General features: G+C 39.7%; 1 protein-coding gene across 1 annotated transcript; it reads right to left on the bottom strand.

Moving 5' to 3' along the window:
- Positions 1-4618: 4618 nt before the first annotated feature.
- Positions 4619-17865, bottom strand: LOC117830407 (G protein-activated inward rectifier potassium channel 1-like). The gene is made up of 3 exons (XM_034708517.1): positions 16716-17865; positions 6106-6322; positions 4619-5670 (listed from the first exon to the last, which is right to left on the bottom strand). Exons 1-3 carry the CDS (start codon positions 17382-17384, stop codon positions 4997-4999), a joined length of 1560 nt encoding a protein of 519 aa, XP_034564408.1. The 5' UTR covers positions 17385-17865; the 3' UTR covers positions 4619-4996.
- Between the last annotated feature and the right edge of the window lie 2220 nt (positions 17866-20085).

Genomic DNA, 20085 nt, shown 5'->3' with positions numbered 1-20085 from the left:
ACTATACAGACATTTCCATGCATAGACATATCACCTGGCACTGGCTCATTTGTACACAATCTATTTAAAGGATTAGTTTGCTGGAACAGGAGAGACTTGTTTGAAGATTTCCTTAAACTCTCAAACACTTTCAGATGGATGTTAGTTTTAAACATGTATTCATGGCTACTAATCCCTACAAATCTCTATCCATGTCACAAGGTCAAAATACAGCAGAGCTGAATCCTAACTACCCAGATCATCTCTGATTTTACGGGGCTAATGGCACTGTGCTTTACAGAGGCGATGTTTTTTTGTGCTCATTGACTATGGATGAGCATCTGGTCAATGTGCATGTGTGATGTGATCACTGAGCTCTTCCTGACAGCATCTCACTTGCTGTGTTTCTCTATGCACATAGATAAACAGGCAGACATACAGAGCCCACAGAGTCACGTTTACATGCACAGCTGCCTCTGTGGAGGATAGAACTGTAACTACATAGGTGAACATAAAGGAGCCTAAAGCAAGAGGAAAAGAGAGGGAATTGTAAATTTGATCACACTGACTATTAATGGTATTTGGACTGTCAGAAATTTGTAATTAGGTTTCTTTTAAGGATAGATCAAATAAATAATTCAATACAGCAGCATGAGAACAATTTGGACGCTGCTGTATCAGATCAGCCAGAACAGCCAGTGCTGTGACAATACAAGCATTTGGTTTTAGGGGAGGAAATGCATCTAGCACATCTTTCCTCCTTTAAAAGTAGAAGAGAAGATCCTTGAATATGAAGAAGTAAGAAATAGGAGTTAAATACAGAACATGAGTAAATATACATTGTTCATAAAGCATTATGGGAGTGATGTGCCACTGAGATATTAAATGTGAAGATTTGGTGCTTGCAAAACACTGAGGTAGATCCTTCTGCGTTATGTGATAAAGTATCTACATTTCTAAGGATTTGTTGGTTTTGTTAAATTGATTCAGTTTTAGAAAATTGTCTAGTCTACTTTACAGATGAAATCAAAGTCCAAGCTTATTAATGTTATGTATTGCCTTTTATTTATAGATGTAATTACCTTCATTCCACTGCGAGAGAGAAATAACACTGATCCATGTCCCAATCAGAGTTTTATGACAGATGAGTGAGCAAAACAGATTTTCCTGTACAGTAGGATCCATCATTATACAGTATTGTGTCTATGTGAAGAATGGTCTGTGATTTAATCTCCCACACCATCATTTATCTGGCTTAATTCTATCTAATGCTGGACAGAGGTCATTATGTCGCAGACTTGCATAATCAAATTTCTGTTTTGTGCTATTCTTTGCAGTATGACTAATTAGCTCTGGACATCCTTGGATGTGATATGTCTGGAAAAAAATGTCCTCCTCCAGAGGACTTCCATCTTGTTAGTCACAATCAGGACAAAATGAACTAAGGGCCACCGACCAGGCCAGATTGATGTTCAACGCCTTCACGGTGACTTAACCATTTATTGAAAGCTACAGTACAAAATGCTCAGGGACTGACTTCAAGCAGGAATAAAGGAGCAAAGAAAAATTACCTTTCAGCTAAGGTGTAAATCTTCAACAGAGGAGTTTCTTTTACTCCCACCTCTTAAACTAGATATGTTTAACTTCAAGTTTTAATATTTGATTAAAGTCAGTCGAACAATCAAAGCAGGTTCTGCATGAGGTAGTGAGACATTTGGTAGGCTTAACTATTTCTGAGTGCAGAAATATTAAAACCAGTCAGCTAAAAACCCAACAGTAGTCCCACAGGAAAGGTGATAATGCATTTTTGTAAAAGAGAAAAAACTAACAAACATGCTTGTGATTTCAAATTCTTTATTTATAGCAGTTGCAATATTAAGTTTTAACTTATTTTAATATAAGCAGATATATGTGTCCCCTGATGTCGGCATCCCTGCATTCCCAAATATGTGTTTTACATTTAAATAATTCAGTTCTTAAGGAAAGAAAGTCTAAGTAATCCAAAATTCAATTACTCTTCTTTGTAACCCAAGTATATAATGGGCAAATGCGACCACAGTGCAGAAAGGTAAAAATAGTTAAAATTTTAGAATAGTAAACATACAAAACAAATTAGCATTCAAACAAATAAATATTCAGTAAAAGTGATAAATTAAGTGTATCAGAGTTTTTCTGATATTCTTTTTTACCCATTTCAGGTAGATTGACCACTTGCTAAGCCCTGCTCCCCTTAGTTACTGTTGCCTTCCATATCAAACCTTATGTTTTCACATTTGAAGTTAACAATGAAAACTGGCTGAAGAATTTTTCAAGATTTAAATTATTTTAATAAACAAATGTTTTTTGTATTCATACAGAGGTAGACTTGTTAATAGCCAAAAACCACTGATATAGCCAGCTTTAGGTTAGCAAGCTAATTAAGCTAACATTGGCTTCATGAGTTTACTAAAAACAGTTTCCATTGGGTTTTATAGGGTGTACCTTTTAAAACAATGTTAAAGGGGTTATAAATATAAACCTGATGGCTATTAACAGTACAATATATTGTGCTAAAAGACTGAGGCTAAAGCTAACAGGTCCACAAGGTGACAAGTTCTTCACTTGTTGAGAGGTAACGAGAGAGAGCTCTACGACCTGAAGTTTGGAAAGGTAAAATCTGAGAAAAATCAGCTGTCTTATTATTATTGATTGACTTTGAGATTGAGGGCCACTGTGTTTGTTCTCGTATGTACGTCGCTTTGGATAAAAGTGTCTGCTAAATGACATTGTAACATTGTTTGGCTAACAAAATGCTGTCTCTGTTCATATTGGCTGGAATTGCTGGAATAAAAAAATGTTAAAGAGCAGGGCTTTTAATGTTAGCCTAATGATAGCTCTAGGTTTGGCTTCCACACAGTGAGATATCACTACAGAGTAATTGTGCTCATCATGAGCCAAGCTTTTTTTGTCAGTCATGCTAACAGTTGCAGATTACTTTAAAATGTAACTAATCCCCAAACCACTTTTTTTTTAGTTGAGAACATATTCATATAGGGATTTAGTAGTGCTGTTAATCAACGTGGATGTTGATCCCAGCAGTTGAGCATAAAGTATTAAAATTCCTCAAATTGTGTTGAAAACGTGTGAAGAGACTGCCACCCGCAGGTCGAAACCTGACTACTGCAATGGAGTTTTTCTAATGGCTGGCTGAGTTCACGGTGACATCATTTGGTACTTGCGTCTGTCATCGTACCCTAAATATACCCCACCTCACCACATTCCACAAACTCCAGCTCTGTCCAAATTGATACATTGACATTCCAAGGGCACTTTTTGAAATTCCTGGGTAGATGCTCTTCAGCCGAAACTCGGGGGTTTAGTTACCCTTTAAAGCATTTAGACGCACATTTTAATGCTGTACCATAAAAATGTGACCTGTTATTAAAAAACCCATAAATAAATGAAGAGTTAATTTGCCAAAACAGTTAACTCACTTTTGAAAAATTCAAAAAAAAAAATAAAAAAAAACGTATTTTTTCTAATACTAGCTTTTGGTATGATCAATCAACTGAGGTTGGGTGGCTTTGACTAAGTCAAAATTACTTTACTAATTAGAGATATCTTGAAAATGTTATTTTATTAGGAATCTATACCAAAAAGAAATGTTTTTTGAAAATTTATAAAAACTGAGTTTTCTGTTTTTGCAAATGAACTCTATAAAGACACCCCACCCACACGCTTTAAATACAAAATATTTGTGAGAAGACCCACTGAAAGCAAACAAATTGTCTGACATCAACATCTCAACACTGGCACGCTAGCACCTAGCCTGATAGCAAACATCATGGAAATCAAATTCTAAACTTTGTCCCATAATTTCAGCAACGCTGCCCCAAGCAGTTCATGGCATTTATTTGTAATCCTGGAGGCTACAGCCATAAAAAAATTGGGACCACATGTACAAAAACCAGTGATCCCAATAACTCATGCTGTCACTAACGCAACATTAGCACAAATTAAACCAATCCCCATGCATTTGTTACACTTCACCCACGTGTCATGATTAATTTCACCAAATCCATTTCCTTGTTATTCAAAAATATGAATCCCCTGAGGTCTATAATGTAGCACACCATGTTGTTGGTATTATGAGGAATACCCTTAAGGTGCAGATCTTCATCTCAAATAAAGCATGTTTCATTAGAGCTCTTGCAATCCAGAGCCTTTTTAGGTAGCACTACAAGGAACACATAACACAGTTCAAATTATTTTTGTAATAGTCATTTGCTACAGTGATTTAAATGAAAAAACTTGAATCATAATTGTAACAAAAAGAAGCTCAGGCATGCTAGGTTACAACAATCCCCTCTCAACAAGAAAGAAGCAAAATCCTGGAGGGACTGAAACATTCACTTCATCACTTCCTGGGACTCTTCCATAGCTGTATAGAAATATTCTCTCATAAATGTCCCTTTGAAATTGAATGAGGCCAGAATTTTCACTACATTGAGCTGCTTTCAGTGGGTCTTTTACCATAGTGAAGCCCAAAATCCAGTGTGTGACATATCTGCTGTGCCTTGGTAAAAGTTTTTAAAGTGATAACTGGACCGTCGCTGTTAGGGGGAGAGGTTTAGCAAATGGTCAAAAAGGGTCAGTCTTATTTATGACGGCCACTTTGGTGCTTTATTAGTTAAAAAATGAGGGTTGGTTTGGGTTTCAAAAGTCTTTGATGCAACTCTTTGAACAGAAGTGACAGAAACAAGCAAGGGCAGAGGTGTGAGAAGTCAGTGGGGGGCACAGATGGTGATCTATCAAAAATGACTCACAGTATGAGCGGATGGATGGCTTATTGGCGTTGTCCTTCTATTTGTGGCTATAGACAACATAGTAGAGAGCCCGTAAGTAAAGGTAAAATAGTGGTCAAAATCTGCAGGAAAAAATAAACTTATATCACAGTAGTTTTCATTTTATATGCAATGCCCATTAAGCCTGATTCAGTTCTTTTGACGTTTTTAGTCTTAAAGGTAGTCAGCTTTAGTCAGCGGTCAGCGTTCATTCTGCGCAGTTTGGCTGGAAGGTTGTCCTCTGGCCGACCCCCATACAAGGGGTTCTGGACTGGAGTTGGGGCAGGAGCAACAATGGAGCTAACTGCTGCTGGCAGTCTGTGTTTCTCCAACTCTCCCTCTTCTGCTTCTCCATCCAAGGACAACAGTTGGACCTGCTCCTCTGGCTGTCCTTGTCTCACGACCGGGATTGAGCTGGACCTCAGCCTCTGAATACTAAGCGGAAGGTCTCCTGTGCTGGAGGCTTTCCCCCCAGGCAAGGGTGTCCCAGCCTTCAGCCCCCTCCAGAGGAGCTCCTCCTTGGTGGAGCTCATACGTTGGAGTTTGCTGGGCAGCCTGGTGGCTTGGTCCTCTGCATGGTCTGCACAGTCAGCGGACAGGAGCCTTTCTCTACGGCCTCCACGGCCACCGTTACCTAACAGAGGGGAGTTGGGGGTGGGTGCAACAGGCAGAGGGTTTGGTGACGTCAGAGAGGACTTCTCTTCTTGCTCTTTGACGCTGTATGGAGGTGTATTGACCTCAAATGTGTTGTGGAACTGGGAGTAGTCCACTCTGAAGAAGCCCTCCTCTAGTGACATAACGGGGAGGAAACGATGGCCCCACAAGACTTCATCTTCTGTGTAAGATGTCCTCGCCTGGCATGTCATTCCTACAATGGAGAGATGAGATGTAAGTGTAGAGAAATATTTAAAACACAGGCAAAAAAGAAGCAACAAGGAGAACATTTAAAGCATGGTAATACTGTATGGAAAAAACGTTGAAAGTGAGCTGTTAAATAAAAATGACCAGGCCAGACAGGGATTAGGAATGAAAAGTGGAGAACTGCTCGGGGAAAAGAGGGCTAGATATATTAAAAGCAACACACGCACACACACGCACACGCACACACACACACACACAACAGAGATGTAGAATCTTGTGCCATTGAATAATTAAAGAGCATGAAATTAATCATTCAGTTAAATAATTCATTTTATATCACTGAGAAATGCTCTCTACCTCGGGCTAAATGATGATCAAAAAGTAATTGAGGAAAATGAAAGTTCAGTCAGAGTCATTATTTAATATGAAAACTTGATCTAACCAGTGGTCTCAACGATTCCCTCCAGAATGACGACGATCTCAAACTCTTCGTTCATGAGCGAGCGCTGCGACAGATCGAAGAACGGGCTCTTGGTGTTGATCTCGTGGCAGATGGTCAGAGGCGACACCAAGAAGAGCTGGTCCGCCCCCGTCCCAAAACCCACGTCCAGCTCACACTGGTCCAGGGGCAGGAACTCACCTTCTGGGGTCTGCCGAGACTAGAAAAACAAACCACAGGCACATATTACACTTATTTATTTTTTACATATATGTGGTATGCCAGTACTACCAAGACACATTTTGTCATCTCTGTTTCCATCTTTACAACTGCTGAATATGTGAGTTTGCATTTCTTGCAGGTGCAGCCCTGATGGCAGTGCATAAAGGTTGTGTTGGGGGTCCCATGAAATCACTTTGGATGTAGGGTAGGGAGTTGTTAGCAGGTGTTCACAATTTCTTGCATCAAAGTGCACATTTTTGTCTACAGGATTTCTTGCTGATATCTCTACAAAATCTGGGTAGGTATAAATGCACAGCTCTTTTGGTTTGTTGACAGACCCGCATGTTTCTTGAAATGGAAACAGGAGACATGATCTCCCAAAAAATCTATGATGACATTTTTAGGACAGAATATTTATTTGCCTGTGCTCGCAGCCAAGAAAGGTTCTTGCTGCTTCTGGCAGAGGCATGGAAGGATTTTGAAATAAGAGTACAAAGAAGAACATTTTGACATATTTTTGGCACATAGTAATAGACAGTGGGACAATACATCCAGAGGAGGTGACAAAACTATAAAAGGTGTTCTGTAGACCTTGATGTTGTTCTGTATGTGCCCACAGGCAGACATGATGGGTAAAGGAGAGAATATGGATTTTAAAAAATTCTCTCACTTCTTCCACATCTCTGTCAACATGATTGTGCAACACTGACACACTGCAGAAATCTCTCACTGTCATTGCCAATACATTACAGTATGGTATTAAAACCCTTAATATTAGCCTGGCCTTAAAGACAAGTATCATTAGACCATGAGAAGACACTAATGTTTGCTCAGAGGAAATCAAGCTCAATCATGTAAAATACTTTTTTAGCTGTTAAATTAAAACATGGGATTAGGGAGGAGGCTCTCAATGAGCTTATAAAACCTATTTGCGAGTCAATTGCAAGCCTCTTACACCATTTACGAAAGAAAAGGGTGTTTGTTTCACACATAAGGCGAAAGATTACAGCCAAAAAACCACTATCAACAAGAGAAAATAAAAGAAAAAGAAAAAAAGGAAACATTATTAAGATAAGTGATACTCTGCCAAAGTCAAATACAGACTTTTTTTTTCTCTGTTGCCTCGTGTTAACTTGTATTCAGCGTAGCCTCTCTGGCCCTTTGAGTGAAGAGCCACTGGTCCACAGATGGCAAACAGACTGTCATTTGTATTCACAGTGATGTTGAGGACAGAAGGGTGTGACATTTCACAGGAAGACGTCTGTGCCCACAGATCCCCAGCTCGCCTTGGTGAGGGACAGTGTCGCCCATCAAACTATATCACTGAAGGGCGCTCCCACAATATTAAGACAGGGAACCTATGTTGCATGTTCAGTAGAGTTAAATCAGTGCAATCAGACGTCAGGTGTTTTACAGAATAATTTATTGAAACTGTGGATGACTGTAAAATAAAAAATAACGAGCTAAACTTCTATCCTCTCTTTTTCTATCTAGTCTGCACAGTATAAACCCACATAAACAATATTCTTGATCTCTGTCTAGCATTAAAAAATAAATTAATTAGGTTTGCTGCAACAAAATAAAACAATATTCTACACTAGTTAATCCCATGCATGCCCTTGCTGTGAGAAATTATGAGAACTTTAATGTGGGCTGCAAAAACAGATACAAACCCAGTGCTGGTTGTCCAAAGGTAAAACATTGCAACTTTGAGCATGTTTGAAGCTCAGTAATTGCCAAAATGTATCTTTTTTAACACATACAGAATTTTTTTAATTATCAAATAGACTCAGACTGTTATGCAAAGCTAAACAGCTGATGGCTGTAGCCGTGTGTAAATCTATATTGAAAGTAAGTTTGCACAGTTTCAGTGGTAGTTGAGACCAGGGGCATATCCAGACTTTTTTGACTGGGGGGCCCTGCAGGGTTGCTGACTTATGCAGGGATAGCATCAAGTATATGCACACACGCACACACACACACACACACAACTATAAACAGCATTTATTTAGCCTTCCTGTCTCCGATAAACTATATCACAGCATCATGCAGATGTTGTATTTCTATGTATTACAGAAGTTACGCAACAAGGTGGCACCAGATAAATCCTCTTATTGGACCAAGCGGCAACCTCCGGTCTCAAACTATGAAGCCCATGTGGAAGTGTTATTAACTGCAATTCATTGAGAATCCGCTTGAGGCTGGCTGCAGAAACACCGGAAACCATATAGCCATGAATGGGAAGAAGACGATCTTTGCAGCAGAAATAAACATGTTTACAGCCTGGTTCAAAAAACGACTTGGCTCTATGTAGCTAATTTATCTATCGACACACACTGTACGGGGGTGAATTTTTTTCTAAAACGACGGTTCAGAAGACATTAAGATTATGGGCTTTTGCCCAAATAAGGACATGATTGACTGGACTTCCAGTCGGGAACACATAGCTGTTGGCTAGGAGGCTCAAACTCCGCCCCTTTACGTCCCACTCTGCCTGGTTGAGTTCCGCATTTCCAATTTGGCTGCCGCCGTCAATTGGCTTCAAAACAGCGCTCAGGAACAGATGGGTGACGTCACGGATACTACGTCCATATTTTATACTGTCTATGTATTGGACACATACAGCAGATGTTTGTCCGTAGCCCCCATTCTATGTACATACAAAAATGTAAGCAAACCTCTGCACAGTGTCAAATTGGCAGAAAACAAATACAAATATGTATACTCCTACACACAGTGGCAACTTTTCGGTACTGAAACATTGCCACCACGTGTAGGAGTTTATTTGCATTATTTTGATGGACTGATTCCTCCCCTACACACCTGTCTTATTGAAGACAGTATGAAGTACTTTTCTATTATTTGTTGTTCCAAAGATTATATAGCAGCCAGTTGCAACACAGTCAAAATAGTTGAATCAAACGAACCCCCAACTCTGACAATGCAACATGCGTATTGTAGGATTTGGGGGTGGCACCTGGGCCGGCCAATCAGATATCAAAGGTAAATGGTAAATGGACTTGTACTTATATAGCGCTTTTCTAGTCTTTCTGACCACTCAAAGCGCTTTTACACTACTCGTCACATTCACCCATTCATACCCATTCACTCACTGATGGCAGAGGCTGCTACAGTAAGGGACCATCAGGGTTAGCTAATCTCATTCGTACACATTCACACACCTCTGAAGCAATTCGGGGGTTCAGTGTCTTGCTCAAGGACACTTTGGCATGTGACTGCTGGAGCTGGGATCGAACCGCCAACCTTCCGATTGATAGACGACCGACTCTACCCACTGAGCCACAGCCGCCCCACTTGCCACCCCTGGCCACCACCCTGGACATGCCCCTGGCCAACACATCAACTCTGATTTGAATTAACTATCTCTCTGCTTTATTCAACCACAAAATCTCTCGAAAAATGGAAACATTTATAATTTCATTAAATCTAAATACCAGCGTAATGGTTTTGTAACTGATTCTATGATGTTATAGTTAATCGAGTGTACAAAATAATTTGAAAAAGCCTGCTGTGTTTCTAAATATATTTATTAATCTCACCCACTCATTGAAAAATGTAAATTGTCATTGAGATAGTGCAGGCAGGTGTCCCATTTGTCAGCAATGTGCATAAAAGTCGGTGGAAATGGAAACCAATTTCCTGGGAAGTCATATTTAAGTCATTCCAATCCTGAAAGCGAAAGCTGCTATTTTTCAGACACTGTTCATCTCTCTTTTGACTGACACCATAGTGTTGCAGAAAATTATATCTCTGCTGAGGAAGGAGCAACCTGCTTCAAAGTGAATGGTTTGAATCAAGGTGAAAGCCTTGTGTGTTCTCTTACTACCCATAAACAGTCAGAGCCCCAAGGGGTATATTATTAATGGCCTTGGAAACGGGGCCTGATAAAGGGTGTGCTCAAATTACCAGGCCACCTGTGAGTCAGGTTAAGTGAAAGCAGGCCCAATCCCTGATGACACGCCTCTTCCTCTTAGTGTGTGTGCAAGTGCGTATGTGAGAGGGATGCAAAGAAACACAGGCAGTGAAATTCAGAAAGAAGGGTGTAGTGTATTTGTGTGTTCATTTGTCTATCTGTGTCCAGCTGGTACTTCAGTGCCTAGAGCTATACCTCAAATTTACAGTAATTGCCTAATTTCAAAATACGGCTATTTTGCTGTGTTGTCATGCTCAGAGTGGGAAGATCAAAAACCATTACAATGTTAAACTACTATGTTTCAAGTTAAAACAAAATGACGCATTTTTGTGTTTTCAACACCGCCGTATTTATCAGCTACTGAAAATACAATGGATAGTGAAATTTCAATTTCAATTTTTAGTCTATTGATTTTGTTGTGAGGAAGTGACTGAAAGCTCACAAAAGGCGTACATTTCAAAGTAATGGTTATGTTAGTTAGGAAGGGGTTGAATGGGAACCTTCAATATTTTGTCAGATTCTAGCTAGTTCTGTTTATTTGCTAGGAATTTATTCAATGCTTGCATTAGCTTTTGAGACTTCAAATCAAATAACTTGTTTTGTGGCAGTGTTAACAGTAGTTTGTGAGTTATTATTCATGTCCCTTCAGATTTACAATATCAATTGTATTTTTTGTGGCTGATCCATTGAGAATCAGTGAAATGACAATGAGTCTCTAGATCCTCTGCAAACATGAAAAAAATGCCCCAGGACATTATAATGGCACTTGAGGCTCAGATGGCGAGAGTGACAGTTAATTAAGAACAATTTCAGCCTAGTAAACTGGCTTGGGAGGTACTAACAAATAATTAAAGTAAAAAAATATATGAAAAAGTTGATGAAAATATAGCTATGATAAAAAGAAAACGAAGACCAGGTCTATTGTTTGCATTGCCTTTTTTTTTCCAGCAACATCCTTGTGCTGGGGAACTAAGCTGAATCGCTTGTACTACAATTCACGGCCTGTATAGAATTTAAGCAAAAATTTGTAAATCCCCATTATTCCTATCCTTAGACATGTTTATTTCCCTATGCTGCATATCAATTCAGAAGATAACTGTCCTTGAATTTCCATTAATATTAATGTATCTTTCATTAAAACAAAAGAATACAGTTATGTACTCACTGACCCCTGAAGCACTTTTAGGGCACGATTTTTAAATAACCAAACATGTTTGAATCTGGTTTCCCATCAGTGCGTGAAGAGCATTAAAAGTGCCCAGACAAGAGAGAAACAAGCAGTAAACAGGAGACATATGGCAAATGGGACCAAACAAAAAGATGGAGAGAGAGTGGCAGCTGGGTAGTGCTCGTCAACGTCAACAGAGGCTGGTCTCAGTAGTTTAATCCACGGCAGAAGATAAATGATGAGGGAGAGCAGTAGCAGATCGACAGGCATGGATGCTAGTGTTTAGTGAGACAAGCATGTCACCATGACTATGCACATCTGTTACTAACTCTGAAGGACAAGAAGAATGAGAGGGGGATAATGTGAGAGGAGATTGAAGGAAAGACAGCTGAATTACTTTTTATGATGCTTTAGAAAGATTCAAAATGGCCACTGACAAGTGACATTTGAGTGTCAGTGTATTTGTATAGCGGCTATTTTCTTCTGTCTTCATGCTCAGGATAAGACGCTCAAACATTGTTATACTGAAGTATTGTCTTCCAGGTTTTAAGTTATAGGAACAGGGGGATGAGGGACAAGTGGGATAAAATATCAATAATACATTTGTCGCTCTGATACAGTAATTGTATCTCCCTATTGTATTTCCCTTCCAATTTGGTTCACAGCATCACTTCGTTATGACTCATGGTGGTAGGGCTAATGACATCAGTCTTTTCTTAGCCTGTTAGGAGAATCTGTTATTCTTCAGTTGTTCAAACATTGTGATTGAACATTATATGATTGTCATGCAATCTCTACAATTATCGCATAGATGTTGTATCCTTTTATCGTCATCATTGTCTTGGGCAATGTGTAATGAGTTGTGTATCATGTCATATGGTATTGAATCGTATTTTAACGTAATGTATCGTATCATATAACATATCCGATCATATATTGTAACGTAACCTAACGTAACCTGACGTAATGTAACCTAACTTAATATAATGTAACCTAGCGTAACCTAACCTAACCTAACCTAACATAAAGTATGAATTGTGTGTCATGTCATATGGTATTGAATCGTTTTTTAATGTAATGTATCGTATCATATAACATATCCAATCATATATTGTAACGTAACCTAACGTAACCTAACGTAATGTAACCTAATGTAATGTAATCTAACGTAACATAACGTAACCTGGTTTAATGTAACTTAATGTAATGTAACTTAATGTAACATAATGTAATGTAACCTAATGTAATGTAATCTAACGTAACATAACGTAACCTGGTTTAACGTAACTTAATGTAACGTAACTTAATGTAACGTAATGTAATCTAACGTAACATAACGTAACCTAGTTTAACGTAACCTAATGCAATGTAACCTAACCTAGCCTAACGTAACGTATGAGTTCAGTATCATGTCATATGATATTGAATCGTATTTTAATGTAATGTATCGTATCATATAACATATCCAATCCTATATCGTAATGTAACCTAACCTAGCCTAACGTAACGTATGAGTTCAGTATCATGTCATATGATATTGAATCGTATTTTAATGTAATGTATCGTATCATATAACATATCCAATCCTATATCGTAATGTAACCTAACCTAACCTAACCTAACGTAACGTAACGTAGCGTATCATAACGTAAAGTAACATAAAGGAACCTAACGTAACATAACAGAACGTACCGTACCATGAGTCACCCTCACTCCTTTAATAAAGCCAACCTGAGCCTGATTTCAGACAAAAATGACCCACATTTTAATATGTTTAATTGGGAAATTTTCAGAGGGCAGATTTGCACCTCGTATTTGCTTCTTCTCTATTTCTGGCTACATCTTGTTTGTAGTATTTAGACTTGCCCACCACAGGAAGCAGTCCAATAGAGCTGGATACTCAGAACTGTCATTGAAATACTGTTCTAGCATAAACCTAAATGGTTGCTGCATCATCCAAAAAAGTCCTCAGAGGTAACCTTAATGTAAACGCACTCATAGCAACTCTGCAGACATATTGAGTTGCTGACATTGTTAGGGTTAGTGAAGCCAATTTACTGATTTTCTATGTATGCTGAGCTCACTACGTAGTAAAGAAATATGATCTGAGAGCACCTGCAGCAGGATAAATTGAATTAAGGTGGTTGACAGTGCGCAGGATTTTATGACTCCTACTGTTTTACTTGTTTTTCTGAAGCTTGACGTCAAGAGTGGTTTGACTAGTCATTATAACCCTTTAGATAATAATCATCTCGCAATGCTCCACAATCATTATGTCGTCAAAACAGTGAACACAAAGAGATTAAAACGAGTAAAAACACTGCTACAACACATTGTACTTACAAACCTTTTTTTTTCTTATCCGCACTGTCTAGGTCCCATAAGAATTTACAACTTATGACTCTTCCTGACATTGGGTTGCAGTTTCCATGTCAGAGCCTGTTTACACAGCTCTATCTTCAGGATTTACTGCACCACATCTCATTTCTCCACTCAGCTTTGTGGGCAGGCCCTCTCACTGTGACCTTGAGCTGTGTGTTACCTGAACATAAGCCATGCCATTGTTTCCGTAGTGCAGGATAGTACTACAGGGTGATGTAGAGTCAATTTGTGCTACAATGGCACACTGTAAAGTCTGGCAGCACAGTGCTGTAGCTTTATGGGCTCTAAAACATCATCGTGTCAGTTAACATAGCTAAACGGAGACATTAGAGCGTTGCAGCTACTCAGCAGGAGTCTCACTGTAGAATCATGCATAAAGTATTTAGTTCAACACCAAATTTAAAGAAAAGCTGATCTTAAATAAGGAAAACCATTATATATTTTGTAGTGAATCAGTCCTAGAAAATCAGTTATTCCTGTGAAACTTCTGCGCTGGGAAAAGTTAACTTCTAAAAGCAAGTTTTGATTGTTTATTATCCGATCAATGGCAGATAAACGTTTAACTTTCTAGTAGATGAGTAGGAAAGTCCTGAATTCTTGACCTTCTACTAGCATATTAATGGTTGTGGCTTTACGGACAATTTAATCATAATTTTAAAGATCATCTACTGCTGGCAGAGATCCCAGATCAGGATCAGAATATAAATCGAATGAATGGATCTTGGAAGGAAAGCCAAGGTCTGTTTGAGTAAAAACAAATGTGAAAAAACAGGTGTGAGAATACGTCAAACGTTCCCACTTATATTTATTTTGCTTTCATTATAATACACTCAGGCGGGTTGTTTTTCTTTAAAAGTCCTTGGAGGTAATGCAGGTACAGTGCAGCTGGAGTATTCCAAAATATACCCACTCTGCAACCTTACTGCAGCAGTCGATGCAGGTTTTTTTCTGCTTTTATTGTGAAACAGGTCTGCTCAAACTTCAAGTTTTTAGCTCTTCCTCTTAGCCTTAAGGGCTCAAATCAAGTCCATTATCTAAATCCTCTACATCATTAATCTTTAATAATAAATCTGTAGTGGCGCCATGTGCACTAAAAAGATTCAGATGTCTGTTTTATTTTACAGTATTGGCACACTCATGGGACAGACAAATTAAACCAAGGTCAAACATGACAGCATGTCCCTTAGGTGAATACAGGGGTCAAAAACTAGTACAGAATATTAAACTATCTCCATGTTCCGCAGGCCTCTATACAGTAGAAGGAGGGAAAATGATGATACAGCATGTGTGCAGCTATAACGCTTGAGTAATTGTGATTACCACACCATATTTTCTTTGCTTTTCCGGGCTGTTAATTAAAGAGTTGATGATAATAAAATGAAATAAAACTCTATCTAGAGAAGGCTGAAACATTAGAAGTGATAAGTTATTAAATCAAGGCTTTTAACATGTTAAACTGTATGACTTTTATTCCTCTAACGGGAATTGAAGAAAAAAGAAAAATGAAACAGACTGAGTAAATGATAATGATAAAGGCCTTGACTGCAGCATAAAACACTAACCCTATTAATGTATTAATTGTGGTGTTAACACACAAGGGGATATCTGCTGACTGTCCCTGGTGGTTCTGAAAGTCAACTGTTACTAAAGATCACCAGGCTACTGCACAGAGAGCACGGACTTGGTCTCAGTGATGTCACCCATTGGTTTCCGAAGTAGTGTTTTGTAGCCCAACAATGGCAGGCCCCCTACTGGAAATGCTGACTCAACTTAACTTTGGACCCATAAAGAGGCAAGGAGGTGTAGTTGAGGCGGGCCTTTAGCCTCCTTGGTAACAGCTACAATGTGCCCGCCTGTCGGTCAAGTCAGCCATGCCCCTAATTATGCAAAACTCATAACCTTAATATTTTCAAAAGGTATTTGTGGTGCTTGGTTTCCACGAAAAGAAAAGACTAGCTTATGGTAAGTGTGAACTCTCATTTCTGTTTCCCATGCTTGCTTTTTGGAAGAGACATGCCTTGGACACAACAGGGAAATATAACCATGAGCAGCCACCGGTTATGATCCTCTGGCATTAAGTCGAGATCTTGAGAAACTGACTTAAATGAACGCCCTTTCATAGGTAAGTGTGTAAGTAAAAGGTATGGATGCTTGTCTGCTTAGGGCTTCCATAGATATCACATTTTCACACTATAAAAAGAAAAAGACTGTAAAAGGAAAAACAACCATGTATGAACAGTTACTGCTTTCTTAGCAGGGTTTAATCTTTAGTTGAGTGAGACCTAAAATTAGCCTTTACACAAGTGTCTCCCTCAAAGTATAGGAATGGGTTCAATTGATTTTTCGTCAATAAGCCTACTTTCTTCCCCCAACTGTCCCCTGGGGGCCGATTCATCTTATCTGCAGACAGCTGAAGCACAGGCTGAACTTAGATATACAGCCCTCTGACACCCATTCTGCTGACTGGAGGGGGGTAGTTTGTGAGGACCCTGACTGTACAAAACACACACCTTCACACACTACACACTACACACACAAGCACACACACACACACACACACACACACACACACAAAACACTGCAGACAAGTGGAGAAAAAAAATCAAAAAGGTGTCCTTCTCTGAGGAAGTTGCTGCAAGGGGGAAATGGAAATGGTCAATACGTCTTCTGCTGAAACCATGTACTCTGCAAATCATCCCTCGGGGAGAGCGATCAATTCAGGAGATGAATGGAAATTCAATGCATGACTTGGAAAGAACTCATAAAACATAATGAGCTTTTTCAGAACAAATTAAGTGACTGTCAATTTAGCATCAGCCTTGATAATAGCGTTTCAAGACTTCAGGTGGAAAGACGAGGAAACGTATGCCTACTTCTGTGGTGCATTTTTTCGATGTTTTGTCCTACCTTTATGAGTTTGCACCTGATCTGAGCGGACACCATGTGGCTGTTCCGCAGGTTCCCCACGCGGAACATCAGGCACAACTTCCCGTCCCGCTGCGAAATCACTGCGTCCTGGCTGAACATCAGCGTCTCCGCGCGCTTCTTCGGCTGCGACATCTTGATGAACATGCAGCCGATGAGGAAGGCGTCCACGATGGAGCCCAGTAACGACTGGAAGAGGAAGAGGATGATACCCTCGGGGCACTTCTCGGTGATGTAGCGGTAGCCGTAGCCGATGGTCGCCTCCGTCTCGATGAAGAACAGGAACGCGGAGGGAAAGTTGTACACGTTGGCGACGCATGGGGTGTAGGACGAGTCGTGGCCGCCGTGGCTCAGGTCTCCGCGAATATAGGCGATCACCCACCACATAGAAGCCATCACCAGCCATGCGACTGTGTAAGTGAGGATGAAGATGAGTAGGTTCCAGCGCCACTTGAGATCTACTAATGTGGTGAAGAGATCGGAGATGTATCGGCTGGTCTCTCCGCCAAGGTTACCGTGCTGGACGTTGCAGCGGCCGTTCTTCTCCACAAACCGCTGTCTCTTTCTCTTCACCTGGGCGGAAAAAGTGATACCCTGGTTTGTGTTCACCACCTGGTAGTCCTCTCCAAATTTCCTCCTTAAAGCTGACATCGTGTAAATCACATAAAAGAAGCCTACTTGTGCACAGTACGGCTTTTTACGCAAGTTTGGCACCCCCTCTCCAAATCATTCAATAGGTATCAGCGCGCAACGCGCATCCTTTGGGATGAAGATGCTCCTCTCTCCTGTAAATTAATCGTAAGTGAGCAGAGATTCTGCGCAATGCATGATTCAGACTCGCTCCTTTACGCACAAGACTCAACTTTTTATTCATCCATGGGGAGAGAGAGATAAAGAGCGCGAGGGTGGGAGAGAGAGATGGAGAGAGAGAGAGAGCACGAGAACATTCAAAGTGGCCTTACAAACAAAGGCTGTTTTCAAATGTCTCCATTCAAAGGCTGCGTCCTTGGCAGAATCACTGAGGTGATGCCTTTCAGTAAAGCTGTGGATGTGAACAGCAGCTACAGTGCGCACTTCAGCTTGAGAGGAACATCTTCTGGTGGGAGTGACTCCAGTTTGAACAGCGAACACGGACAGCATAAAGGGGGTGGATTTCTCTTTCAAAGAGGGTGGGAGAGCTGATACAGTGTAAGGGGGGGTTCTTTTGTTCCACAGCAGGTTTAAGCACAAAAGTTAAAAAAAATAATAATGTGACAGTAAAATCAAACGTGGGCAGCCTTTTTTTCCCCCTTGCCTTACTTTGAAATGTCCCGTTGACTGCTTTTCTCTCCTCAAGGAGAAGACTCAACGATACAATCCTGCTTTTAGTTCTGGCGGCTCTTTGGTTCCCCCTAGTGTTTCTACACCGTCATGACGCCTGAGGAAAAGCTGATAATCTATAGATAGGACCCACGGTAACCACTGCGCAACCACACCGCTCAAATATCCCATTGACTGTGAGGAAACTTCAGTAATCCCCCCCACATGAAAGCCCAAATGGAGACACTTACCTACTTACCTAATTATTATTATTATTTTGATTGTTTGTTTGTTTAATAGGGTTTCTATTGAGCCACTACAAAGATAGTATGCACTGATGAAAAATGGAAAACAAATAAAACATACTAAATAAACTCACTGAGAGATCCACATGTATACATGACAACAAAGTACGGAACACTTATTATTTAAGCTGCAAGATGGGACCTCCATGGATCAGACTTGGTTGTCCAGGTTACCCCACAGATGCTTGATTGGATAAAAAGTTGGAAAGTAAGGAGGTCAACACGTAATGTTCTTCAAGTAAACCTTCTTCCATTACTCCGAGGTCCAGTTCCAAAGCTCACATACTCATTGTAGGTACTTTCAGCTGTGGACAGGGGTCAGCATTGACACCCTGATAGGACTGAGACTACTCAGCCCCATCTCAACAATCTGTGATTAACTGTTTGCAAAACTGCAGCAACACCATTTTTTTTTGTTCTTTCTCCTTTTAGCTGTGAGACCCTCATAAAAGCAGGGAATGGATGAAACTCAAACAACAATGCTTGTCAGGCCACACAGAGAAATGTGTACATCATGATTCCCTTCATGAATGATAAAATATTGTCTGTTATTCATCTAGCAATCGAACATTAATTACCATGTTAATTAACTGAAAATAAACATGCATGAGGCTGATAGGGTGTACTGAATGGGGGAGACATCCAGTTGGACTTAGTCTCCTGTCAGCAGGAATTGAAGCGTTCCACATAATGAGCCATTCAGCTCTAGGTTTGTATACAAACTCAGTGACTGAGTAAAACTTTTCTCTTTTATTTTGACTTTGTAAAATTAGTGGACGGGTGGCAGAACATAGGACTTGAACTCAGGCCACACAAAGAAAAAAATGTCTCCTGAGCTGTACATTTGTATTAACCTTCACAATGGCAGCCACAGATTGAAGTGGCTTTCATTGCTATCAGAAACATGCTATGATTCATCAAACGGACACATTAACAGGGCGAGTCAGCCTACATGTATCTCTAGGTAATTCAGACAACAGGGGAGTCACCTGATGAGTCAGCTCAAATCTAACACACTGCATTCACACCTAATTGTTATTGAATATCTTTGAATTTATGTCCCGTATCAAATTATGTCTTTATCACTTTTAGCTAAATTCACACCTTTATCTTATGACTTTGGGCCATTAAGAAGCTGTCTTGATGTTTTCCTATATTTGCCAGCATTGAATGTCAAATTACAGTGCCTCATTGGAAAAAGTAAAGCTCTGAAGGATTATTATGTAAACAGTCAAAATACCAGTTCCACCCAGGCTTAACATTTATTACAATAAAGTCATCAAACACAGACCAAATGTTTTCTGCTAGATTATTGGAATACAACCACCAATTAAACCAAAGGCCTCATAGGAATATTCACAGTGTGAGGACATCCACCACACAAGAAAAAACACTACTACTTTCACTTCAACTGCAATCTGCCTCTCTTCTTCTTCTCATATGTTAGAGTCAGGCTTTTTAGTCTCCTGTTTTGGCTTTGTTTCCCACTCATCTTAAAATGTTGCACATTTTTGTAAACTATCCTTTGTTTGATAACGGTGCCTGCATGCATTTAATCACATCATCCCAGGAAGAAATAACTAGACATAAAGCCTGTGTGATCTGTTATCATTTATCAGGTCTCACATCTTTCTTTTACTAGTATTGATATGCATACCCAAATTCAGTTAGATATTATAGTTTATATTTTGACATTTGGTTCATATATTCATGCATAGGAAACTAAATAGGAATATCTCTCTGCATTT

This window comes from Notolabrus celidotus, chromosome 18 (assembly GCF_009762535.1).
Source record: "Notolabrus celidotus isolate fNotCel1 chromosome 18, fNotCel1.pri, whole genome shotgun sequence".
Lineage (NCBI taxonomy): Eukaryota > Metazoa > Chordata > Actinopteri > Labriformes > Labridae > Notolabrus > Notolabrus celidotus.
This window is presented reverse-complemented; position numbering and strand designations above follow the sequence as displayed.

Coding starts and splice junctions, on each gene's coding strand:
- LOC117830407 (XM_034708517.1), bottom strand. CDS start 17,384: ATGTCAGCTTTAAGGAGGAAATTTGGAGAGGACTACCAGGTGGTGAAC. Junction 6,323..16,715: donor TCAGGTGCAAACTCATAAAG/GTAGGACAAAAC, acceptor TTGTTTTTCTAG/TCTCGGCAGACCCCAGAAGG. Junction 5,671..6,105: donor GGGAATCGTTGAGACCACTG/GTTAGATCAAGT, acceptor TCTCCATTGTAG/GAATGACATGCCAGGCGAGG.